At 40.5% G+C, this 23358-nt stretch overlaps 2 protein-coding genes across 3 annotated transcripts in view; one reads left to right on the forward strand and one right to left on the reverse strand.

Annotated features, from left to right (window-relative positions):
* Positions 1 to 8060, reverse strand: scarb2c (scavenger receptor class B, member 2c). The gene is made up of 12 exons (XM_084035729.1): positions 7856 to 8060; positions 7056 to 7213; positions 6078 to 6222; positions 5551 to 5742; positions 5281 to 5372; positions 4592 to 4711; positions 3844 to 4022; positions 3595 to 3713; positions 2321 to 2394; positions 1745 to 1796; positions 1491 to 1643; positions 1 to 1221 (listed from the first exon to the last, which is right to left on the reverse strand). The coding sequence occupies exons 1-12, from the start codon at positions 7976 to 7978 to the stop codon at positions 1183 to 1185; spliced, it is 1446 nt and encodes a 481-aa protein (XP_083891855.1). The 5' UTR covers positions 7979 to 8060; the 3' UTR covers positions 1 to 1182.
* Positions 8061 to 10740: 2680 nt separating this feature from the next.
* Positions 10741 to 23358, forward strand: part of rai14 (retinoic acid induced 14) — a 32574-nt gene continuing 19956 nt past the window's right edge. For both annotated transcript variants that reach the window (XM_084036129.1, XM_084036130.1), the window contains exons 1-2: positions 10741 to 10984; positions 12513 to 12593. In XM_084036129.1, coding sequence (XP_083892255.1) covers positions 12558 to 12593 — 36 coding nt within the window. In that variant the 5' untranslated portion in view covers positions 10741 to 10984; positions 12513 to 12557. The remainder of the gene's footprint in view (positions 10985 to 12512; positions 12594 to 23358) is intronic.

Raw genomic sequence — 23358 nt, forward strand, 5'->3', positions numbered from 1 at the left:
TCCAGTTAATGTGAAGCACATCAAGTTTATTAAGGTCGGAGCAAACGGCAACACAATGTGAATATTGTTAGATATGTGACCTATCGAGAGTATGTAAACAGTGATTACATATTGATTTTACTATGCGGGAGTAGTAGTGTAAACAATAATCTCTGTTACATATGAAACAAAGACCAAAACAAAAATGAACACAACGGGTGGCCTTGTTGGTGATGTGCATTAAACAGTGGTTATTCAAATGGAAAATTACACATCGTAGTGACATTCTACGTAGTTCTGGACATAAAATCATTTACATTTTAATATAACCAGCTGTTGGCAAATAACCCCCCCCCCCCCTTGTAACTTTAAATAAAGCTAGAATAATCTGATAAAATGCTGTTTAGAAGTGCAGGATTTAATCATAAAATCATGGGTTTCCTGTTGGTTAAAAGGAACACAATTGTCATATTTATCAGCAGTGTCACGAACATGAAGCCGTTCATACACTAATTTCAGCAGAAAAAAAAAATAAAACAATCACATGGCTTAGATATTAGAGGAAAGACAAAATCGTACTGCGGCACCAGACCAAAACATTCCCTTTATACGGCTAATGTTGAAGTAATACTATTTGGATGTATCGTGAATGAATGGATTTCCACTGAAGGTACAACAGAGTATGAAGAGAGGAAGCCGAGTTCGGTGTAGACTTCATGACGTCAAGGATCAATGTGTCGGCAGTCGTTTGGCAGAGCTCGACTTTGTGATTAACTTTGCTTTTTTTTGCTTTGTGACAATACAAACACGTGAAAAAGGAAAGAGATTTCTCTTGCATTTAAAACAACTGTATAAACTTACTTCTTACTGATGCCATGGCAATATCAGCAGATCACGCTAAAATTGATGGCCCGTTTTAAAAAATACACACCATTTCATTTCTGTACACACTCACTCACACACACACACACACACACACACATATGGGCTATCGTCAATCAATCACACGGTATAATTTCACTTCAATGTCTGGAGGTTTGATTAGCTCAGAGCTGACTAATTGAAATTTCGATTTGGTAGGAGATTTCATTTCCTCGATTCACTATTATTGGAGGTTAATGCTAAAGACTGTAGATACATTGAACACATGAAATGTGGAATTATACTGCAAATACGGCAGCCCTCCTTTTCACACGCTGCTCACTATGATGCGAGCAAGGGCTGTCGTTCAGCTGCAGTGCTCTGAAAAATGAACCAGACACAAAAATGTTACCTGAAGGCATCGTTGGAGAAACATGTCTTTTAAATGACACGTCAAGCAGAAATGGCAAATCATTTTCATGCGTTTTATATTATTTTAACTTTGATATCTTTGGGTTTTTGACTGTCATTCAGACTAAAAAAAATCTATTAAAAAAAACATTATCAACAGATTGATTGGTATAAAAATAATAATTTGTTGCAGCTCTAATGACCACATGAACTCATCAATGTCCATCTCAAACACTCACCTTCGGCACCTGCTGCTGACACCTCAGGAACATGAAGACAGCTCCCAGAATGATGCCGAGGCCGATCAGCATGAAGGGGATGTTCACCACCACGTTCTGAGTGACGACGATCTTATGCAGCTTTGCGGCCGATGCGTCGTCGATGACGACGCTCTAAGAAGACGGTAACAGAGTGAGATTACAGGTTCAGAGCAACATTAAAAACACTGAACAAAGAAATGATTTCATGTCTGTAATTGTGTGTGTGTCTGTACCTCATTGAGATAAACCACCGGAAAGATCACCGTCCTCACATTTCCTGTTTGACTGAATGAAAAATAAGATTATTCACAATGTTTTTCAACTCTCAAGCTTTTTGTTATCGTTATTAGTCATCTGAACATTTGCCCGTGATTTAAAGGTCCAGTGTGTAGCATTTAACCTAAGCGTGTCTTATATTATATTCCATCTCTGCCGTCAGATCCCCCTTCATGTTACTCAGTGGAGCCTTTAATGAAATGGTAACGAGACATTCAACCATTAATGTCGTCCAACAACTTTGTTTCTGGGCATTCTGTTTATATTTAGTGTGTATAGTTTGAAAATCTGTTAGGTCTGGACTCAAGATCATATCAAGATTATTCTGATGCCAAGTAGATGTGCAACTGGTGAGCCACGACTGTCCAAGAGTCCAGTCATTATGATGATGTGGTGGCATAATTACTTTACAGTTGTATTGATGGCAACCTTCCGAGAATGTCGACTGGAACGGTTTCATTTAGCGACGGTGGGGTTAAGAACAAAAAAAGGTGCAGTAAAAAAAACACTGATGGAGGCAATGAGCCGTTTACCTGAAGGTGGGAATCTTCTCCACAAACACGTTGACCTGGAGACGCTTCGCTGCTTGCAGAATCATCCCCGTTAGCTGCAAAAACAGAATTCAGCTTTAAGAGGAACTTCACAGCACTGATGTGTGTGCAGATTTACACTCGCACCCGTCACTCCGGATGTACGAACGTTTATGTCTCATTATAGCATTACACAATACGTCTCCTGTTGCCAAGATAAATGAATTATCTTATTGTCTTTATTGTACGTGACCCAAGTGAAAATCGCAGGCCTGACATTGGCAGCGGAGGTGGTTTTGCTCTACTCAAGGCAACGCAATCCAAGTTTTATGACAGAAGTTGAGACTTTGACCGATCTCAGTAGCGTACTGTAGTATAACGAGGAGGAATAGCAGTCAAAACAGTAGCTTGTTTACTTAAAGGCTGATTTCAACTTATGTTGCCGCCACATTATACATTTGTGTTAATGAGTGTCATGCTGGGTTAGGCAAACCCACTAAATGTTCTTTTACACACAGCTTTTTTTTCTCCACAATAATAGTTTCCTGAAACATCTCTGTGTCTTTGATATCCATGCATCACAATCCATTTCTCATTTTGCTGCCAAAGAGAAATAAAAACTGAAGAAAGATTTCAACAGAACTCTCTTATAATTACTTTACTTATTGATCAAAAGGAGCCGAATTGGTGTCTATTCAGGACCAGAAAAAATGAGGGTGAACAGACGTCTCCTGGAATTGTTATTTTTCAGTCTGCTTCCCTTCATAATCAATTTCACAGTCTCAACCAAGTTATTACACCTGATAAGGGCTGTTAGAGCTTATCGTGGGTGACAGCTCCGTTCAGCACCACTTTGCTTTAATCTTTAACCACTGTTCACCAATGCTTTGTGGGTAACCATTGGCTAGCAGTCACAAAGCTGAGACAGTTCACCACCTAGTGGTGGTTTCATACTGCAGGTTTTCATGTCAGACTTCTACACTGCAACTAATTATTCTACATAGAAAAGTGAACCATATTAACAACTTGAGGTCTTAAGAATAAAGAAAGGCTTAAAACAAAGCTTACACAAATTAATCTTCTAAGCCCTCCTCCGCACAACCTGTTTTATTATTACTTCACATTGATATTTAATCCTCACCGTGCAGAATGTTATGTAGAAAGTTTAACACTAGATCTCACATTCATCAGTTGACGACTGAAAACTTGTAGGACACAAATTGTGAAATGTCTTGAAACATATCTGGAGGGGATCTTTAAGAAGTTTAAATTCTTACCGGATTGATATCGATCGTAGTCTGATGCTGGTCCTTCTGAGGCCTCATGCCAAATACATCCCGAATATATTTCTCATCTGCCTCGTAGAAGTGTGGTGAAGACATTACAATGGGAGCTCCTAAACACACAAAACATTCAATTAGAATAACATTCTGAAGGATAAAGAAAAGCCGAGCGGACACAGAAAAAACATTTTGACGTGAGCTTTTTAAAGAGCGTTCCCCTATGTGACTTAAAGCCCCTCCTACCTTGTTTACACGGGCTGACATTCAGCATGCCGGAGCCCAGGCAGTTCCCAGCGGGGACGCAGAAGCCTGCGTTGGCTGGGTTCACAGTCTCATTGGCAAACACCATGCTAGGAGGGCTGAAGCGGTACCCAGGGATCCCCTTCACTGTCACATCCTCCTCATACAGAGCGTACAATGACCTTGGGAGCAGAATCGGATGCTGATTAATCTTTGGAGACACACATAAATGATGTAAACCGTACAGCTATGTGATAAGCTGATTTACTGAAATCCAGCACAGGTTTTACCAAAGTTTTTAAGATTTTGCTGCTTAAACGTGTGACTGCCTCACGCACTCTCAGTTCTGAAGTGAGTCAAAGAGAGCTGATATTAGTTGTTTAAAGCCACACTAAATAGGGAGCAAGCTAACTGTGACCTAATTCAAGAAGTCGACACTGACCAGCCATGCAACCAGCCAGGCCAAATTGGTGCTCTTAATCCCATATCCAGACAGGAATAATGCTGAGGGAAAGGCTTAGGGAGGCATTCTTAAGAAGACTGAGGGGGAAAGCCATTTCACTAGCCGACTCGTGCCAGGCAGATAAGACCAGAAAATGGATGAATCAGCAAAAGCAGAAAACCACAGTTAATTGGTATCAATTTAATATCACCCAAAAGTGGAAAGGTTGACATTTTTTTGGAGAATGTAAAAACCAAATTAGCTTCGGGGGACTTTAAGTGAAGAAAAGAAAGAAAGAAGTGGACTCACCTGCACAGGTCAGAGGAGAACATGTACAGCGTCTCATTCCTGTTGATGACCGGATGGAAAAATGCTCCAGTGGTTCCATTGATCATGTTGCACTCGTCAGATGTCCACCAATTCAGCGTGCTGCACACATACACACAAACATATTATTGGTTAAAAAAAATGTTTTTTTATCAGTTTGTAAAAAAATTATTTTAATCCAAGGAGTTTTCACATGTATGATAACCAGCAGAGTACTGGAAGACTAACTCAATATCATTATTTACATGATATGTTATACTACTACTACTACTACTACTACTGTGTACTACTGTGGGCAAGACATTATTGAAGGTCAGAAAAAGCTTGGTAAACCCTGTCGCTTCCTGAAGATTCTTTGTGTGTCTCAGGAATAGTTTGACATTTTGGTCTCAAAGTGCGAATCTAAGCTGGGATGGCTGTAGCTTTGCATTTAATTAACAAATAGCTCTGAAGAAAATACACCAACTGTGATATGACTATAGCAGGGAAGATCCCTTAATGTTATCAAACAGGCTGACACACGCCTTGATCACACGCTTGTCTGTTAATGATACAATCGCTTTAATCAATGTTTCTCACTGATTGGATTTACAGACCATGAGATCAATCTTACTAAATCATTGTCTTTTTTTTGTTGTTGTTTGTTGCTGGAGGTGAGTGGAGACAGTTACCTCCCACCGTTCCATGTATCCACCCTGGCAAAGTCCTTGTAGTCTGACTGGCCAGTGAAGAAGACATATTCACCATCGTTGGAAGCATTGCTCTGTAAGAAAGATAAAGGAGCATTATCAACAAACGGCTCTCACACAAGATACTCTTGATTTACTGTTATTTTAATAGTATTCATGTGACATGATGGGATCTATTTTATATTTCTTTATGAATAAACACACTCCAGTCTGTACGATTTGTATAGCGACGTATATGTGCTTAGCTGAGACCTTGTAGAAGAGTCCAAAAACGTCATCCAGGTCGGGTTTGACAGTTTGGAGAGCTTTGAGGAGGTTATCCTCGTATCCCCACAGCAGCTCGCCGACTGTGTGGGTGGTGAAGAGGCCCTCGTCGGTGCCTTTCATGTACGAGGAAATGATATTGGCCACAAAAGGCACGTCCTTGAATTGCTCCATCACCGTCTATCAGGAGAGAAAGAAGAGAAGAGAACCTGTCGTGTAAAGCGCAAAATTGCACAAGTTCTATAAAAACGACTATATAATGGAATGAATCATTTACTTATATAACTTTTTTTTTAAATATTTATGAGAGTTCACAGTTTACAGCAGTACAAGTTATCATCCTCTATGCTTCAGTACATCAGTTACTGCTAGATGTCTATAAAAGTAAAAGGAAATCACATCTAATGAAGAAAATGTTGACGCTTTATCAAATTAATAAATTCAACTACAAAATAATATTGTGACTCAATTTACTGTCAAACAACACCAGTAGTTTGTGGATTTCTGTGGCTCACCATTGCAGGGATGTTGACCGTCCTGATGAGTTCGCTCTCTGGACCTCGGGACATGTTACGCTGGAATATGTAGGTCTTCGTGTTGACAGCCGCTACTTTAGTGCCATTATTCTGGAAGTCCACTTGCTCCATGGGCCGGTACTCTCTGTGTAAGTTAACCATTGACAGTTGTAGTGCTGGCAGATATTTAAGAAATAAAAATGCAAATGCAAAATCATGTATTCATCTTAAATATAACATGACGGAATAATTTCCTTTCCTGACTCAATGCAATGTGTTGATGAGAAATGTTGAAAATCTATCGTGACACACTTTCCAGAAAAAGGAACTTCTTCTCCACAGGTGGTGAAACTATTTATAAGCTTGTAACTTCTAACATATAAATGTTTAGTTAAGGAAGTGAGCAACAATTTAGGAAGCTATTGACCATTGGCTTGCTTTCATCAGTCTACAAGAGGAAAGTAGGCGCTTGGTCTTACTGAAAACTGCAACAAAATGCACAAAACATAGGAGTGAAAAAGAGTTTTCACAGCATTTATCGACACCTAAATATACTATTGTAAACCTTGTGGTTATTTCTACACCTTCAGGGAGTGGCCATGATTCATTCTAGTCAAGAATACCATTCAGATTCTTTCAAAATTGCCTTGTGAATCTTCAGGTCCTTTCTTCTATGTGTCATTGAGGCTAATCTAATCATCAGCTCTTCCACTTGAATGATGACAAACGTGTCTTCCCATCGGTAAATCAATCAGTCATTTGTTTGTTTTACTGACGTCTTTAGCTAACTTCTATCAATGTATGATGTTCATAGCTCGGAAGGAGGAATCTTGATTGCAATGCGGTTTGTCTGCAATGCAATCCCCCTCTCCTTTAGATACGTGCGGCTGCTGCTTTACTCTACCGTCTGCACTTGTGTTTCACTGAATAGACGACTAGAGAAATAAGAGTACAGTAGTTCTCCTTTTCCTGCCTCACCTGTATGTGTATGGTCCGATCTCCACCACAGCAGGCCGATCCCCATCCAGTACCTCCATGGGGTTGGTCAAATTAAAGAAGTAAAACTGCATGTAAATGGGGGCCGGTGGGTTCTCCCAGGCCTCATACACCTCGGAGCCATTCTTCAAAACCACTTCCTATGGGGAACATGAGCAGAGATAGGAGTAGACATAGTGTTCTGCTGACTGTGCTGTGCTGTGCTCACATCATGTGACAAACACTCCTACAAGTGACACAATCACTCTTTGGGTTAGCAGTCAATGTAATGTAATTTACATTGAACGTGAGGCAGCGAGGGCTAAACAACTGAGAAAACGATGGCATGGATACAGGTGTTACTCATTTGAATGTGTAAAACTAAACAAAGAGTTTATGGCTATGAAGTCTGCATGCTAGAGACATCCAAAAACAACTCATGGATTTAATTTTAAAGTTCAAAGTGATACGTTAATATAAACCCGACCCAAAACAAGCTAAAGACACAACGTTAGCCTAAGGCTAGCTTGTCGTGGCTAATATTAAAGCAGTGGCAGAAGCCGGTTGTCACAACACGTCTACTGAAATTGCTTCAACTAAGACATGTAAGTCATTACAACATCCAACAAAATCAGCTAGAGACCTCGCGTTAAAGCTGCCCAAGCAACTCGAAACTCAGCAGCAGTTTGTCCAATCAAGCTAGCTGATAACAACAGTCCCCGAAATGACTAACGTTGGGCTGTTTAGCGATTACCGAGCGTTAACGCCCGTTGGGAAAACGATATCCGGAATATGATGTTTACCTTTTCGACCACCGATTGAATCAAATGTGGAAACACGTTGGACAAGACGAGAGCGATACCCGCGATCAGAAGTAGTAGAGAGAGAAATCCGCAGCTGTAAATGCAACATGACTTCAGCGCCATGACGACAGAGCAGACGGGTATTTGATGGCAGCGGCTCCCTCCGACATTAGCTACTGTTTGTGCGAGAGGGCTGTTTGTTTTGATGGCCCCGGAACTTTCTCGGTGAAGCAAGGACACACATCCGGAATGTATATGACTACTTCCGCTTTACTGTGATTTTTTATTTAATTTAATTTTTTAGAAAAGCCTATTTAATGCTTGTTGGGATTCATAATGTTACAATGTGACACTGCTCTAACACCCATTAGATGGTAGACAAAATATTTTTTTCTACATTAGTTGGTTGCTGAAGCAAGGCCAAATGTAAATATCTATCTTGGAAATAAAGACTCTTTGTTTATAATGTCACGACGACAATGAAGTCTTTCATTAAACCTCGGTCTTTTTGTCGACCGTTTTGTTTTAAATGCAAAGTAACAAACAGCTGACATTTGGTAAAATATTTATTTTTTATCAAATTGCATCAAATTGGAGATTATGATAGATATGTGTAACAATTAAATATAATCCAACAGTTCGGGTATTATTACAACCACGTTGAAACTAAAGTTGAAATATTTAACTTACAATATAGGAGATTTAATTGAATAATTATTTGAGTTTGTCAAAATGAAAAAACTGGTTGTGCGGCTGGATTACCAGAAAAGTGGACTATAAAGACCCCATTCAGATTTAAGCATGTTGGTTTGAGGTAATTTGATTAAGTGTAATTTTGTTTTCCCTGATGCAACCATTAGGTGCATTAGGAACAAGAAACGTCCCATGCCTTGAATCATTTTTGACCAAATAACAGTGTTAGAGGCATCCTTACCTGAAGGATGCAGACAGGGCCCAGAAAGGAACCATTCATTTTGCTCATGGGTTCCTAATAATAACAATTTATGCCCCTGATATGTTGTTCTGTCATTTCTATTGTCATAAGTGGATTTATGTGTGAACACATCCAGTTAAAGTTTCTGCATAATCCTGGTTTGCCCATAGGCTGAACAAGTCAAAGTCAAACATCTTTGTGCATGCAAACAGAAAGAGTTTCTGTGGTTTGAATGACACTTTTGTGTGGAGATACATTTGAGCTACTTGAACATGTAGAGCGTCTCATTCTTGTTAATGACCGGATGGAAAAATGCTCCATTGGTTCCATTGATTATATTGCACTCATCATATGTCCACCAATTCTTTGTTGGACATATTTTTATTTATTTTTTATCAGTTTGTCAAAAATGTATTTAAAACCCAGTAGTTTTTGCATTTATAATACCCAGCAGGGTACTGGAAGACTGCTAACTAAATATCAGATAAATTATGTTATGTACATGTTATACTGCTGCTGCTGCTGCTACTACTACTACTACTACTACTACTACTACTACTACTACTACTACTACTACTACTACTGTGTATTACTGTGGGCAAGACCAGACATTTTTGAAGGTCAGAAAAAGCTTGGTAAACCCTGTCGCTTCCTGAAGATTCTTTGTGTGTCTCAGGAATAGTTTGACATTTTAGTCTCAAAGTGCAAATCTAAGCTGGGATGGCTGTAGCACCAACGGTGATATGACTATAGCAGGGAAGATCCCTTAATGTTATCATACAGGCTGACACACACCTTGATCACAAGCTTGTCTGTTAACAATCGCTTTAATCAATGTTTCTCACTGATTGGATTTACAGAGCATGAGATCAATCTTATTAAATCATTGTCTTTTGTTGTTGTTGTTTGTTGCTGGAGGTGAGTGGAGACAGTTACCTTCCACCGTTCCATGCACCATGGCCTTGTAGTCTGACTGGCCAGTGAGGAAGACATATTCACCATCGTTGGAAGCATTGCTCTGTAAGAAAGATAAAGGAGCATTATCAACAAACGGCTCTCACACAAGATTCATTTGTTCAAAACATTCACCTTAATTCGGCTACTTTATTCGTAATAAAGAACAATGTAGTAAACATCTTATCCACTAGATGGCACTGTCTTCATGCCACTGCCATCATACTTTGTTGGTCTCTAAACTCGATTCATACCTGTTGAGTCTACATTTCATATCAGAGGGGCCACACCTTGGGTAAGCAGACTTATTTTTTTAGCAATTTGTTCTGTCCTTCACTTATTGTTTCTATAGAAATTCCCATATATCCAAAATTCTGATCATACTAGATTTGGGAATATAATGCATATTAATGCACTAATGGACAGTGGCTGTAAATCAAAACATTTGCTATGGTTTATTATGCAAGACACAGAGAGTCTCCTCTTACCAAATTGCACTAACATTACGACCTTGCAGTTCAAGACAAGTCTTTACCTGCTACCTTTTTATTGCAATGCTTGTTGCGACATATGGGCTCACATCTTCAACGCGACTTGTTTGACAGGCAGTTTCTCAACAGTAGGGATGGTGATACACACTGATCCAACCCGGTAGCACAACATGAGTAAGCTACTGCACTGCCTGTAAAAAAAACAAAACAAAAAAAAGATTAATTGTGTCTTCTGTGGAGAATCTGTGTGTCAAATCTGAGCTGCATTGTGGGAAATGTATGATCCGACATATTGGAGCAGAGACTAAAAGTGTAAGGTTCAGTCCTTTTCTAATGTATTCGGTTTTAAGCTGCGTGAGTGGTGGGGTTTTTCTTGTGTGTGGGAAACACCTAACCCCCTTAACCAGAACATGAATGGGGCACAATGGGAGAACAGAAGAGGGCTCGCTCACAGCGGTCACGAGAGCGCTGGCGGAGTGACGTCACTCCCCTAAACCGGGCAACACAGCCGTTGAGTCCCGAGCGAGAGGCAGGCAGACAGGAGACCGTGAACAACTTTTTAATGTATGCGGACCGAGCCGGGCCAAGCGGGTCGGGGCGCGCTGTTTTCTCCTCCTTTATGCCTCCTCCTGCTCGACGACTAACGGCTCGCTGCTTTCTTCGGTAGCCGATCGGGGTTTTTTTTGGCCCCAAAAGAGGTTTTGTGTCAGTTTCTTTTATGTGTCCAGCCCTCCTGCGACTCATGACTGGGTAAGTGTGTCCAGTTCGTTTCATATCATGTTAAGTAACGTTAGTTATCGGTCGAAATGGTGGCTAATCGAGTCTTTTTTGAAAGCCTCTATAACTAACTGTTCGTAAGTCTCCGTGGTACATGAAAGGCACGCCGCTCCCGTTACAAAGCGTCCGATCTGATTGTTTGTGCACGATGATGCACGTCGCGCGCATTTGATAATGTTTGCGCTAAATGTTTGCGTACGTATTCATGCATAACTCCCATTGTTTCAGGGGCAGCATGCACATAATATGCGCAGGTAGCTGCTTGAACCACTGTGGTCTGAACTGTTTGCTGGAAGCGATTGGCTTTGATTCGTGCTCCAATAAAAAAAAAAAGTTTGACAATGGATTCACCCATTGTGTTTGCTGTCGGCTTTCTGATAAACAACACTTAATTGCTGTTTTCACAAAGTATGCCATTGATGGGCTGCTACTATCTTACAGGAAATTAGGATTTTAATGTGGTAGGCAATAGTGGTTGGCTTAAACGCTGCCAGAGGAGCCCAGACATGGCTGTCCTTGATGCACCCACCTACAGTATACACACACCAGTAATCCACGTAACTCATGCTTTGTGTTTGTAAAACCATTATAAGTGCATACGATTTTAAAATATGACTCCTTAAGGACCTAACTGTATCATTTCATAGAGGCTCATGTGGCTGACATGGTGCTGTTGGTTAGAATACAAGCAGACACAGAGGAACCTGGAAATAACAATAATGAAGTGAGTGAGTAGAGTCATTTTGACTGGAATGCACACAATTATATTTTGGGGAAAAAATCATGAAAATTTGGAAATCGCTAAAGGTAGTTAGACATGCGGTGCAATGAAAATGTCTTGTTGCGATTACCAAAATAATAACAATTCATATCCCCATAATCATCAAAATGTGGCCAAATGACAGCAAAACACCCTGGAATCCCTTCAAATTGTGTTAAAATGGTAATTCACCACAATCAACTTATTGAGTGTTTTTTTCCTCATCCTGATTCACGATAAACATCCGTTATCATCTCATCCCTAGTCACCAGACTTCCCCAAGGGTTCTGTGGTGATTTAAAGCATCCTCATAGGAAACAATACGGAGGCGGATACCATTTCCAGCAACTGGATTCAATTAGAATTGCATGTGGAATGCAAAGTCCCGCAACATTAATTGGAATAGGAATAGTTGGATGTAAAATCGCTTCGGATTTGTTACAGCTCCAGTATAGGGATCATCCAACCTGTTGTGAAAACGTACACATTTTTGTTGGTCATGAACAGCATATTTTAGTTCTACGAGAGAAATGTTGATTTATTAAGGCTGTAGATTATTGCCTCCGTGTATCCCTTCTGCTGCACTGCAGTTTTACACCTCTTATTGACTGTAACGTGTGGATATAGTGTCCCAAACTACCTGATTCTTCCAAAAACACTAAATCACATGTCAAATGACAGGGAGCATCACTGAGGCCGAGTTGAAACATCTGTGGCTTCTTTTTTTTTCTTTCTTCACAGCCTTGACTGAGTGACTGGTGTGTGACTGCATGGACCGGACTGAACATGAAGAGCCTTAAAGCGAAATTTAGAAAAACGGATGTAAGTACTGTAACATGTGTTCCTGGCTCTGTAAAAGTGTGTGTGCATGCAGCCCTGTGTGCACATGTTTGTGTCTGTATGGCTGAGTCACTGTCTGTGTATGTATGCCTTGGAGCGGTTGTGGATGATTTATGTTCAGATTTTCCCAACGTCGGGGGGTCAGCGGCTCCCCACGGCTTGTTGATATTTTGCTATTTAAGAAAAAATAAATAGGCTGGAAAAGTAAAATAAATTGATTTGAATCATAATGTCTGTGTTATCCATGTAGAGCTTCCTCTGTGCTCCTGCGAACAGAAAAAGTATGCCGTGCTCAATCTCACATGACAACTTGTGAGCTCCCGTTGCGGGTGTCATGAGAGTTTTAGGACCTTAAAATCAGGACAGGGAGTTAGAGAAACTATGATTAATGGTGTTAGTAATATGACACAGACATGTTGAGTCACTTTGCAAGGTGACCCGGATGTGACGCAATATTTGGTTAAGCCTATAGAGCCGCAGATATCCTCTGATACTGTGACTCTGCACCGCCCCAGATGAGGATGTGATCCTGCTGACTGTGAATCAGCCTTTAGGGAGAAATGTCTCCATGTTTGGTTCAGTCATTCATTGGATAATAGTCTTAAGATCCTCCACACTCGCGGGAAGTAAGGCGTCTCCACAATGTCTGACTCATCTGTTGTCACAGTGACCGTAATGACACAGAGCCAAATGCCAGACAGGAAAAAGCTGGAGGGTTGCTGGGTGAATGGGATACTTTTTATGGGATGAGGGAGCGTCAGAAGGAGAGAAGTTGGCGAACGGAGTCAAGAATGCCTACTAAATGAGATACTTGGTTTGAGTGCAAAGTTTCCATGAGATTAAGAGTGTGTGTGCCAAGGCAGGACGGTGAGCTCTGGTTAAATGGCATGCTCTGTTGAGAGAATTAGGCGGAGTACATCCCTGCTTTCTCTCAGTCGTAGCCACAATACACAGCAAGGCATAACTACTGCGTGGAGTAAAATCAAGTCACCAGAGAACATCACAGTGTCTGTTTTAATCTTTAACAGTCATTTCACATGGGTGTGCAGCCATATATCAGAAAATTATTGCAAATTCCGTCAGCTATGTGAGGGAGTACAGTAGTGTCCATTGTTCTAGAAAACGTTCAGAATTGTGCAGCGAGGAGGAGTGCGTATAATGGATGGTGGCTGTCTCACCTTTTTGCTGGGTGTTTTCCAGTCAAAACCTGTATTGTTACAGTAAGAGTTGGGAACACTTTGAGATGGATGCGTTTGGAATGGAGTGCTGGTCGTCACACTGAAATAGCCAGTCGTAGGCGGCTGGAGAGGAGAAAGGGACGAGCATGTGAATGTGCATGTTGCTTAGAAACACGACTGAAGCCGCTCGCAGCCATGCATGCCTTCGCAGACCTCACACCCACACACATTGTAGCACTTTGATCGCCTTGAGGTCTGAATATGTTTTGTTTGTCTATGAATTGTGATAAATCCTTGTTTTCTTATCTGTGCATGATGCTGTTTGGGAAAGGGAACAATGGAACTGGGGTCCTGTACCTGTCGTATAGGCATTATTGTTTTGCTGAGTGTAAGTGGAAAAACTGATCCGACTGCAAAAACATTGTACTTTAAAAAAAAAAAAAAGCTTTCAATGAAGAACATCGATATTTTCTGCAGAGGGTTTCTGGATAACTTGAGGATGAACTAGACTGGTCATGATTAAGATATGCAGAAAAAAATGTTTCACAAGCCAGTATGTTTATTCGCTGAGCCAACAGTCATTCCATTGCTTTTTATAGAAACCCCAAACAACCATAATAGAAAGAAAATATCTCTGTGTTTCTATTTTAGGCTGTGTCAGCAACCAATTTCTCAGGAATGCCCCCCCCCCCCATCCAAAACAGGCCCTTAATTCTTTACACAAAACGGAAACGGAAACTCAATGCCGTATTCGTAAATAGCTGTACTATGAAGTAAAGGCATTTCCAGATAGTGTGTAATGGAATCTGAGCTTTAGAGTCCAATCTTAAATGCTTCCACCAGCCCAGAACTGTGTCAGCGTCTGACAGCTAACATTTAACTCAAACACCTTCTGTCCAACCTGAGGCCTAAATAAGGTTGAGTGTTAAAAATGGGACGGAGAAAAAGGTACAATTTGATGCATTTGCAGTATAAGGGCTAGAAGATATAGTCTGATAATAAAACCTTGATTATGTGCGGTTCAAATTCATAAATGGTTCATGATTTTGAATCAGATTTACGTCACTGCTCAAGCGAGAAAGACCCTAACATAAATCAAACACAAATATGCAATAAACTTCCATTTGAATTTGCACCATACATTTAAATTTTAGATTAAATTCCACATCTTGAATTTGAATGCTAAACTGTGGGAAATGTGTTTCCATTTGATGTAGTGGCAGAGAGATAAAGAATATGTATACACCATTGTCCTTCATACAATTAGCTAATGAACAACCCAACCTCTGATAAAGAGGAGATGATGTATGGTTGCATAATCTCATTCTTTTTGAATTCAGATGGCATTATATAACAGCAAATAACTAGACAAATAATTATTATTTGTCTAGTTCTCTTTGATCTGTTTGTAGATTGATGTTCATGATAAATGTATGGGTTACGGTATTATTTTATCTATGATCGTGTGTGTGTGGGTGCTTTTTATACTCTGTGATTGGGTTCAATGTCTGGCTGCACACCAGGATAAAACTGGCATGGTAGTATAGTGTGTAAAATATTTTATCTGACCTTATAGGCACGTAGAGAATATTTACAGAAAGGTTAGGAGATTAATATGTCACCCTGCCCTATGCTATACTTTATGTTGTGAGGTGCTGTACCAGATTGTTGTAGATGCAGAACTAAAGGCGATTATGACTGTTAGGAAAGATGTGAAGGTCAGGTTGTGTGAAGATTATCAGTGTGGTCCTCTGAGACTACACACACACTCAGGAGAAGAAAAATGCACCCATTTGCCATCGTACTGTGCTGGAATCTCTCGGGCCAGTTCTTTGATGATTGAGGCAGGAGGCTGCAGAGTTCAAACTTCATTGTTGGTCTGAACATGGCATCGATTTACATTGAAATGAAAATGACACCTAAAACAGTGCTTGAATTGCCTTTACTTTGGTATCTAACTTGATTTATTCGATGCGGGGCAGCTTAAAATGTCATATCCTCTTTTAAACATGACTTATGTTTTGTGATACCGTCAAGTCCTTTTGACTGTTCTATAGAAATATGTTTGGCTGCAGAAATACCATGAAAACCAGCTTCAAACTGTAGAGCCGGCAGAATGTGTCACAAGGTTAAGTATAATTTCTGAAATGCCAGAACTTAATATGTGATTCTTCATCATGGTTATGTTGTTTCCTGACTTTTTCCACATCAAATTTGTCCATCAAAATTCTGTGCATGCCAGAATCTAAAAGGGAGTAAGACTGTGTTGCTTTATCAGCAGGTGTGTAGTTATGCAAGGTCGAAGTGGATCAGAGGAATTCTTTGAGGTGTGTGTGTCTGTGTGTGTGTGTGTGTTAATGTTTACATGTCTGTTTGTTGTTTCTGTTTGTCTGTGTCTGAATATGTCTTTGGAATGTATCATTGCCATTTTGGGATTCATTTGTGGATGGCTAAGCCTGTTTGGACGGACAGTCACAATAATGGTGTTTAAGACAAGCAGACGCTGTAATCTGGTTTCTGGGAACGGGGTTGGCGATCAGCCACACAGAGATTTACAGGCATTTTGCTTCAGCCATGTCTGAACAATCAGCTGTCAAAGATGGTTTTACTGTGATCTGCACCAATAAGGTCAATGATAATGTGTGTCTGTGTTGTGTTCAAACTAGGCCTTATTTATTTAATGTCAAGATTAAGTGAGTTTGGTTTTCTTGTAGTGACTTTCGGGACGAAAATCAAAACGCTTTCTTTTCTTTGTGATACTTGTGAAATATAGAGTTCTCAAATGTTCAGCTGTACAATAATTTAGCCAGTTTTAAAGTCAAAATTTAGATTTGAATATGAGAGCAGCGTAAAACAACGTAAAACCAATTCTATAATGTAGAAAATCCCTTTACGAACATAATTGTTTTTCCTGAAACAACCTTCAGTGTAGAAAAAACCAGTGATGTGTAATTAGTTTGAGAAATTTTAATGAAATCTTGTAGTGTGCGTCGACCCTTTGAGACCACATTAACGACCCTGTCCCTGCTGTTAGAGCAGCGCTGCTCTAAATTAGTCAATTTGCTTACACTGTTATCTTACTCTCAGCCCCTTCCTACCATCCCCCCCAAACACGATGCTCGCTGGCTGTGCTGTTGTGCGCACGCATGCTGACACGCATACACAATCCGTTTGTTGGTATGTGTGTATTCTATTGTTGACAGTGGTTCTTGTATTAAACCCCCACCCAGCCCTTCATACTGCCCCCCTCCTTAAACCTGCTCACCCAGCTGCTAGACTAAGCAGGATTACTCGAGGCTTTGGCACACACACTTTCACATCCATGTGCATGGACTGGTATCCACAGCATACGCACAGACACGCACATCATCTCTCTCTCTCTCTGTCTAATTGATGTGTGGATTATGCTGTCTCCTCACTCCACACAGCTGTTTCATGACTTCAATTAATCTGAGTTACAAGACACTGGGGACTAAACTGCACATGGACAGTTTTCTGTAGTTTTTTTTTTTTGCCACTTATTAAACAGAATCTGAATTTGGCTATATGTGAATACTGGAGGAATGGTGTCCTTCTTATCAGGGGTTATGGATCGTGGCTTCTTTGTTGACGAGGGGCAGCACCGGAAAGAAAAATCACATGCCGGCGATCATCTGAAAGCACTAATAAAAAATATGCACTGTGTGGTTGAAAACATTAAAACCATATCCTTCCTTTCTTCTTCTTTTTCTTCTTCTTCTTCATTGAGGGGAAAAAAACGTCACACCCAACTTTTTCCATCAAAGTTGAAACTGCAGTCACAAAATAAAAAAATATCATAGTAACACAATAATGCAGCAGCCCCTCGATTAAAGAAGGTTTCTTAACTGAAGTACAGCCACTTGGCTGTGTTTGAGTTGGCCCAGTCTTCCTCGGTTTGGCACGGACTGGCTGGGTGTAGTGATATTAGTGCTGGTTGTGACTGTAAAACCTCGGGGGCGGCTCAGTTAAGCTGGGAGAGGAGGTGGAGGAAGGGTGTGTGTCTGTGGATGTTTGTCAGCTGTCTGCAGTCCAAGGGATAACTACAGCCCTGTTCACCATTACTGTAGTTTTTATCTATAGATTACATCCAACATAAATTGTCAACATTGATCTAAAAATGCATATGTATCAAATTCATTTGCTGGATTTATTTGCTTTTCTCTGTCTGGTTTTGGACTGGATTTGAAAACGTAAAATTTATACAATGTAATTGTGAAACTGTATTTTTACTGTTTTCTTTCTTTTTTCTTTTCTAAAGACCAGACAATTAATCAAGAAAATAATTGGCAGAATGATGGATAATGAAAATAACAGCTGTTTGCAGCACTAAACAGACATAAAAACGTCCCCACTTTTCAATGTACATTAAAAAAAACATTTACCTTAATCTTAAACAGTTCTGACACACTATAAACACCGACACATTTAAAAAGTTTTTTTTAAATGGAAAATGAATGATTATGGTCTAATAAGGTGCACTCAGACTTCAGCAATAGCCTGTAATCATCTCAGTACTTTGTGAAATTACATGAGTACTGGTTGAAAATACCTATTTAGTATAATATGCCACGCTGACATAAACAGAAAGTAAATATCATCTCACAAAAATAATTGGTGATTGCACTAGCGACTGTGGTCATTATCCTAAAATTGGAACATTGATTTTGATCCCAATGACTTCTAAATAGATGTTTAAAAAAATACAGACCACGAGTAGTTTAATCCAAGGAAAGGAAAATGGCTTTGAGCCTATTTAAACATGGATCCAATTAAAGCTGTATCTGCCCATTGGAGCTCTTTATTCCTTATCGCTGTGTACATGAACTACACACGTACAGGAAACCTGCTCATCAGCAAATCAGGAAGCCCTGAGTGTGGTAAAACACAGGCAGGTGAGGTTCTTCTGCCTTTGCATGTGTTTGCATGCTCATGTGTGTGTGGGTGTGCTTGGGCATGGGCTTGTGTATTTATATTAATGAGGATTTGCGTGTGAAAATATGTTTGAGTTTAAATTCCTAAAGAAAACTCTGAACTTACATCCAGCGTGACTCACTACTGCCTGTTGACATGGTTCAAAATGATGTAGATGAAGTAATGGTGCGAGACATAACTAATCACTGATAATGATGGCAACACCAGAGAGAGAACAGATAAGGTGGATGAGGGGAGTTCAGTTAAAGAGTTGTGGAAAAGAGGACGAATAATAAGAGAAGAGAGACAAAGCTGGAGGAATAATGAGGAACAAGAACCACATAAAGGGGGAGAGATTGGAGAAGAAAGTGAGCAGAATTGAAACCCTATATGAGCAGTCCCCCCGTCCCAGGTTGTTTGGTTTGGCCTGCACTGAATAACTAGAACAATATTCATGCTAGAAGATGGATGGACGGAGGGTTAGACTCAGTTCACCTGAAAAAAAACGGAGAGAATGTTCCTTCATGAGAGACTTTTGGTTTTGCACTGCTGGACTTCCGAGAGCTGATTTGCCTCCAAACGTTTGTGTGAGATGTGTTTTTAGTTCTGTCTAATGATTTAAGCGACGGAGGAGTGACAGACAGTTTTATGGATACATCTTTAAAGTCGAGTAGCCAAACACGGTTTCCTGTTTCACATTCGTTGCCCAAAAGCTTTCCCTTAGGAGCTCAGCGGAATGATCAGTGGGTCCGTGTAACTGAGGTATATTTTTGTTTGACTCTATGGTGACTCTGTGTGTGCAACTATCCTATCCTGACTCAAGTGAGGGACGCAGTACTTTTTTTACCCTACTCCACCGACTTTATGAGCAGACTTCGAGTGTAATGAGGCTGGTTGCTTTCCAAGTCCAGCAGTGTTTATTTATAGGGCAGGAAAGGCTATTTGTGTCAAGAGGAAGTGTTGCATGAGGGCTATTTTTTAACTGGACGTCTGCTTGCAACCATAAATGTCCTTTTCCCAACTTCCCCATCAATCTGCATCAGTCCAATTCAATGATAAGAGCTCTATTGTCATTTTTATCGTAAGGGTTCCAGCAGTTAATGTACATGTAGTAGGCTTGTTGAAGCCTGTAAGGCACCAAGCAACACATAGCATATACTTTTATCGAGCATCATGGTGGCCGCCTCGTATTCCTGTAGCTACACAAGTTGTTTATGAGACGAGCAAAAGCAGTAAAATAAAAGGCAGTTAGTGAGGTCAAAGGGAATTCTTCAAGCTGTGACACTGAAGTGAATGGAAGAGAAGGTCTGGGGGGCTCATGGATGCCATGATGACACTTTTGTTTTCCTTTCTGTTAAGTCTTAGAATTGATGAAAACAATAACTGGATCATATCTTTAGTTCTACCACTACGACTTCCATTTGCAAATCTCAAAAATTAAAACTAACAGACTAAAGGACTAAAATTATGTATAAACGTAACATTTCCGTTCTTGCATTTTATTTGCAAACACAACGGGCACAGATTTTCTCCTCGGCAGTCTTGGATGTTGGATCTTGAAAGCAGCACTCATGGCAGACTTTGGGTATCAACAGGGGGGGCGATTCAACTTGGCTGTTATTAGTGCCTCTAGAGGGGAAACTCCACTGATTTTCCAAAGTCTGTTTACAGATATTGCGGCGTACCACTTTATATGTAAACAAAGTTCTATAGAGGATAAATTAGTCACCAAAGTCCGACTCAACTGTTGGTGGTCGAGTTGCATTGTGGGTAACGTAGGTGCCAGGTTTTGACAAGGAAGAGGAAATAAATGAGTTAAAATAATGTCTCACAATCTGGTAATGTTCATATATGGACAATAAACAGACTGCACCAACGTTCACCCGCTTTGAGGGTAAGACATGTAGCGGGGGAGAGGCTGGTTCCAGTAAAATTGCATTTAATCTAAAACAAAGTTGGCAAACGAGGCAACTGTTCTCACGATTTCATGAATTTATTTCATTACGTGTGTCCAGATTGGGGCAGTATTGCGAAATTCATGGCAGAATCTTTTCATCATGAGAGCAACCATCTGGTCTTTGTTTAACAGTTCTGTCTACTAACTCTCTTATTCTGGATTTAAGTTTCAGTCGAGTAAACTGTGTGTGTGTGTGTGTGTGTGTGTGTGTGCTACAGAGGGCAGTAAGCGGTTTCAGCTGTGGCCCGAGAGAAAGGATGTATTGTTTGAGGACATTCGAGCATCTGCTTTGTTGCAGATAAGGGGTTTGAAGTTAACAGCCACTACCGATCAAAGGGCAGAGATATTGTAAATGTGTCAATCTCTGTCTTTCCTGACCTGTTTTGTTTCCTTTTTTTCTCTGTATATTGTTCACTCTTCCACCCTCTCATCCACTTCCTGTCTGCACTGCCCTCCTCTTGTCTCTCAAACAAAGAATATTCTTGTAACATGTATAGATGTTATTCCCCTCTGGAGTTGAGTCTGTATGTTGCGTGTGTCTCTTACCTCCCACCTAACCTACTTTTCTCTCTGAGTTTATTGAGATTTCTCTTTCATCTCTGCACGTGATCCCACAGACGAGAGATGAATCTGGTTCAGTGTGTGAATGGGAACAGTGGATGCTGTTGGTGTTCAAACGTGTGCCCATGTTTAATCACCTCTTGGGTTGTTTTTTCCGTTTCCACTTTCAATTTCCTTTCAGTATTTTCTGTCCATGCTTAAGCCTTTTTTGTAAGTCAATCTCTGTGTTTGGGCATTAGCTTCTGTCTGCTCTGCTCTGTTTCCCTTATCTCCTCTCTTTAAGTGAAAGTATTTTCTTTTTTCTTGCCCAACTAACGGAGGGACCAAGTTGGTTATTCTGTCTGTCCAACACTACTGCCCAGATCACCGTGAAATTGTTTGGGTTATTTTTCATCCCCAGTGTACCAGTGATGTTGGTGGCGCCGTCGGATCAGATTTCCCTTAAACAACACATCACATGGCATCTGGAAAATTCATTCCTGGGTTGATGAAATTTGCTGCGGATATACGTAGTCCTGGTTTTTTTCCTTTTAACACATTTTTCTAATCTCAAGGTTTCCTGGGAAAGGATTTGCTTTGTTTTCTTTTTCCATGTCACCTGAGTTCACACACAGAAGTGCACAGATGCAGTTAATTTAACCAAGAATAAAGTCAAAAAGCCTTCTGGGCACTTTGCTTATTGGGTCAAATTAGTTTTCTAAGCTTTATATGTGGAAGTAAAGCAGCTGCATTGAAATAGTATCCTCCATGTAGTGAAGGTGAATGGTACTTGCCAGAAAATCAAAGAAGTACAAACACCTTTTTATCCGTGGATCAACAAACATGTTGGTTTGTCTGTTTTGGAAAGGAAGAACTAAAGGTTTTCTAAAGTAAACTTATTTCAGTTAAACTTCTCCAGCTCTTAGTGGCGGAACTCTACAAACATAGAGAATTACTGGATCGCGATCTTCGTTTGTTATTCCTGCAGAGAACAGAGGAAGTTCAGGGAAGCAGAAAAACACTGTTTTCTTTGCAGTTTACTTTAAAACAAGTGGAGTGAAATGGTCACCTGTGAGACGTGAGGACAATGACTCATTAAAATATAACCGCAACACGCGGGAAAGCAAAATACAACTTGTGATTTGCAGCTGTCTCTCCGTTTCTGTTTTGTCTCTCGGCATGTCTCTGCCAATTAGTTAATTGCTTTCTCTTTCCCTCACCTCTTTGGCTTTCTTGCTCCTTGCTCTCTTGTCCTCGTCGTCGCAGCCGGCATCATGCCTGGACAAACAGGAAACACTCAGTGTTATCAGCCCACTCTTTGTGTGTCTTAATGAGCGTCGGGCTAAAGACGGAGAGAAAACAGACACTGCCGTCCACACCCTGGTCCCGCTGTAAACACACTTATCGCAGCAGAAGGGACAGAAAGAGAGGCAGAACGTGAAGCAGAGGCATGCGGATGGATATAGAGAGGACAGGAAGAACCAGGGGGGGCAGTCTGGGAAAGCAAACTGAAAGCAACAGAGGAAGTGAGATCCTTTTCACTTCCTGGTGGTACACACAGAACAACGGTGGTCTTACTGGTTGATAACCACAGGATTAGTGACCCATGACTTATTGCTGGAGAAAACCAATGTAGGCTAAACCCTTTGCTGTCCACTGCAAGCCAATGTAGGCTAAGCCAACAGTATTCAATACAAGCTGATATTGTCCAAAGTCATTTAGAGTTCATGTGTTTTACACGGGATTAGATGTTTGAATATGTGGAGTTTGTAGTGTTCTTTGATGTGTGCAGATGTAACATCATGAGGGGTTTCATCATGATGATTATTTTCATGCTATATAATCATTGTTTATATATAACACTATCGTATGTGAAAGGGGTCGCTCGTACTGGTGAACCTACAGAGAATGATCACCTACATCTGCAACTCCTCTCTGCTTTATGGAGCTTTAGAGCCAGTTAGTCATTGTTTAACTGTCCGGCCCACAAATGAACTGTTTATGTTCTCTCCCACCGCTCTAAAACTAAAGCGTAGTGTTCGGCCACAGCAGGCAGCTCTGTTCAGCAACAAAGCAAACTGTACTCTACCTCCTCAGTACAGGAGAACAGTTGGAGACTATATCTGGTGAACATAGTGGA

Source organism: Eutrigla gurnardus (assembly GCF_963514095.1).
Source record: "Eutrigla gurnardus genome assembly, chromosome: 19".
Lineage (NCBI taxonomy): Eukaryota > Metazoa > Chordata > Actinopteri > Perciformes > Triglidae > Eutrigla > Eutrigla gurnardus.

What these genes read in the sequence shown, in the direction of transcription:
- scarb2c (XM_084035729.1), bottom strand. Translation starts at nt 7,978, where the DNA reads ATGGCGCTGAAGTCATGTTGCATTTACAGCTGCGGATTTCTCTCTCTA. An exon ending in TTCTCCTCTGACCTGTGCAG is followed by an intron (nt 4,023 to 4,591) that starts GTGAGTCCACTT and finishes TCTGCTCCCAAG; the next exon opens with GTCATTGTACGCTCTGTATG. An exon ending in CTACGATCGATATCAATCCG is followed by an intron (nt 2,395 to 3,594) that starts GTAAGAATTTAA and finishes CTGTTTTTGCAG; the next exon opens with CTAACGGGGATGATTCTGCA.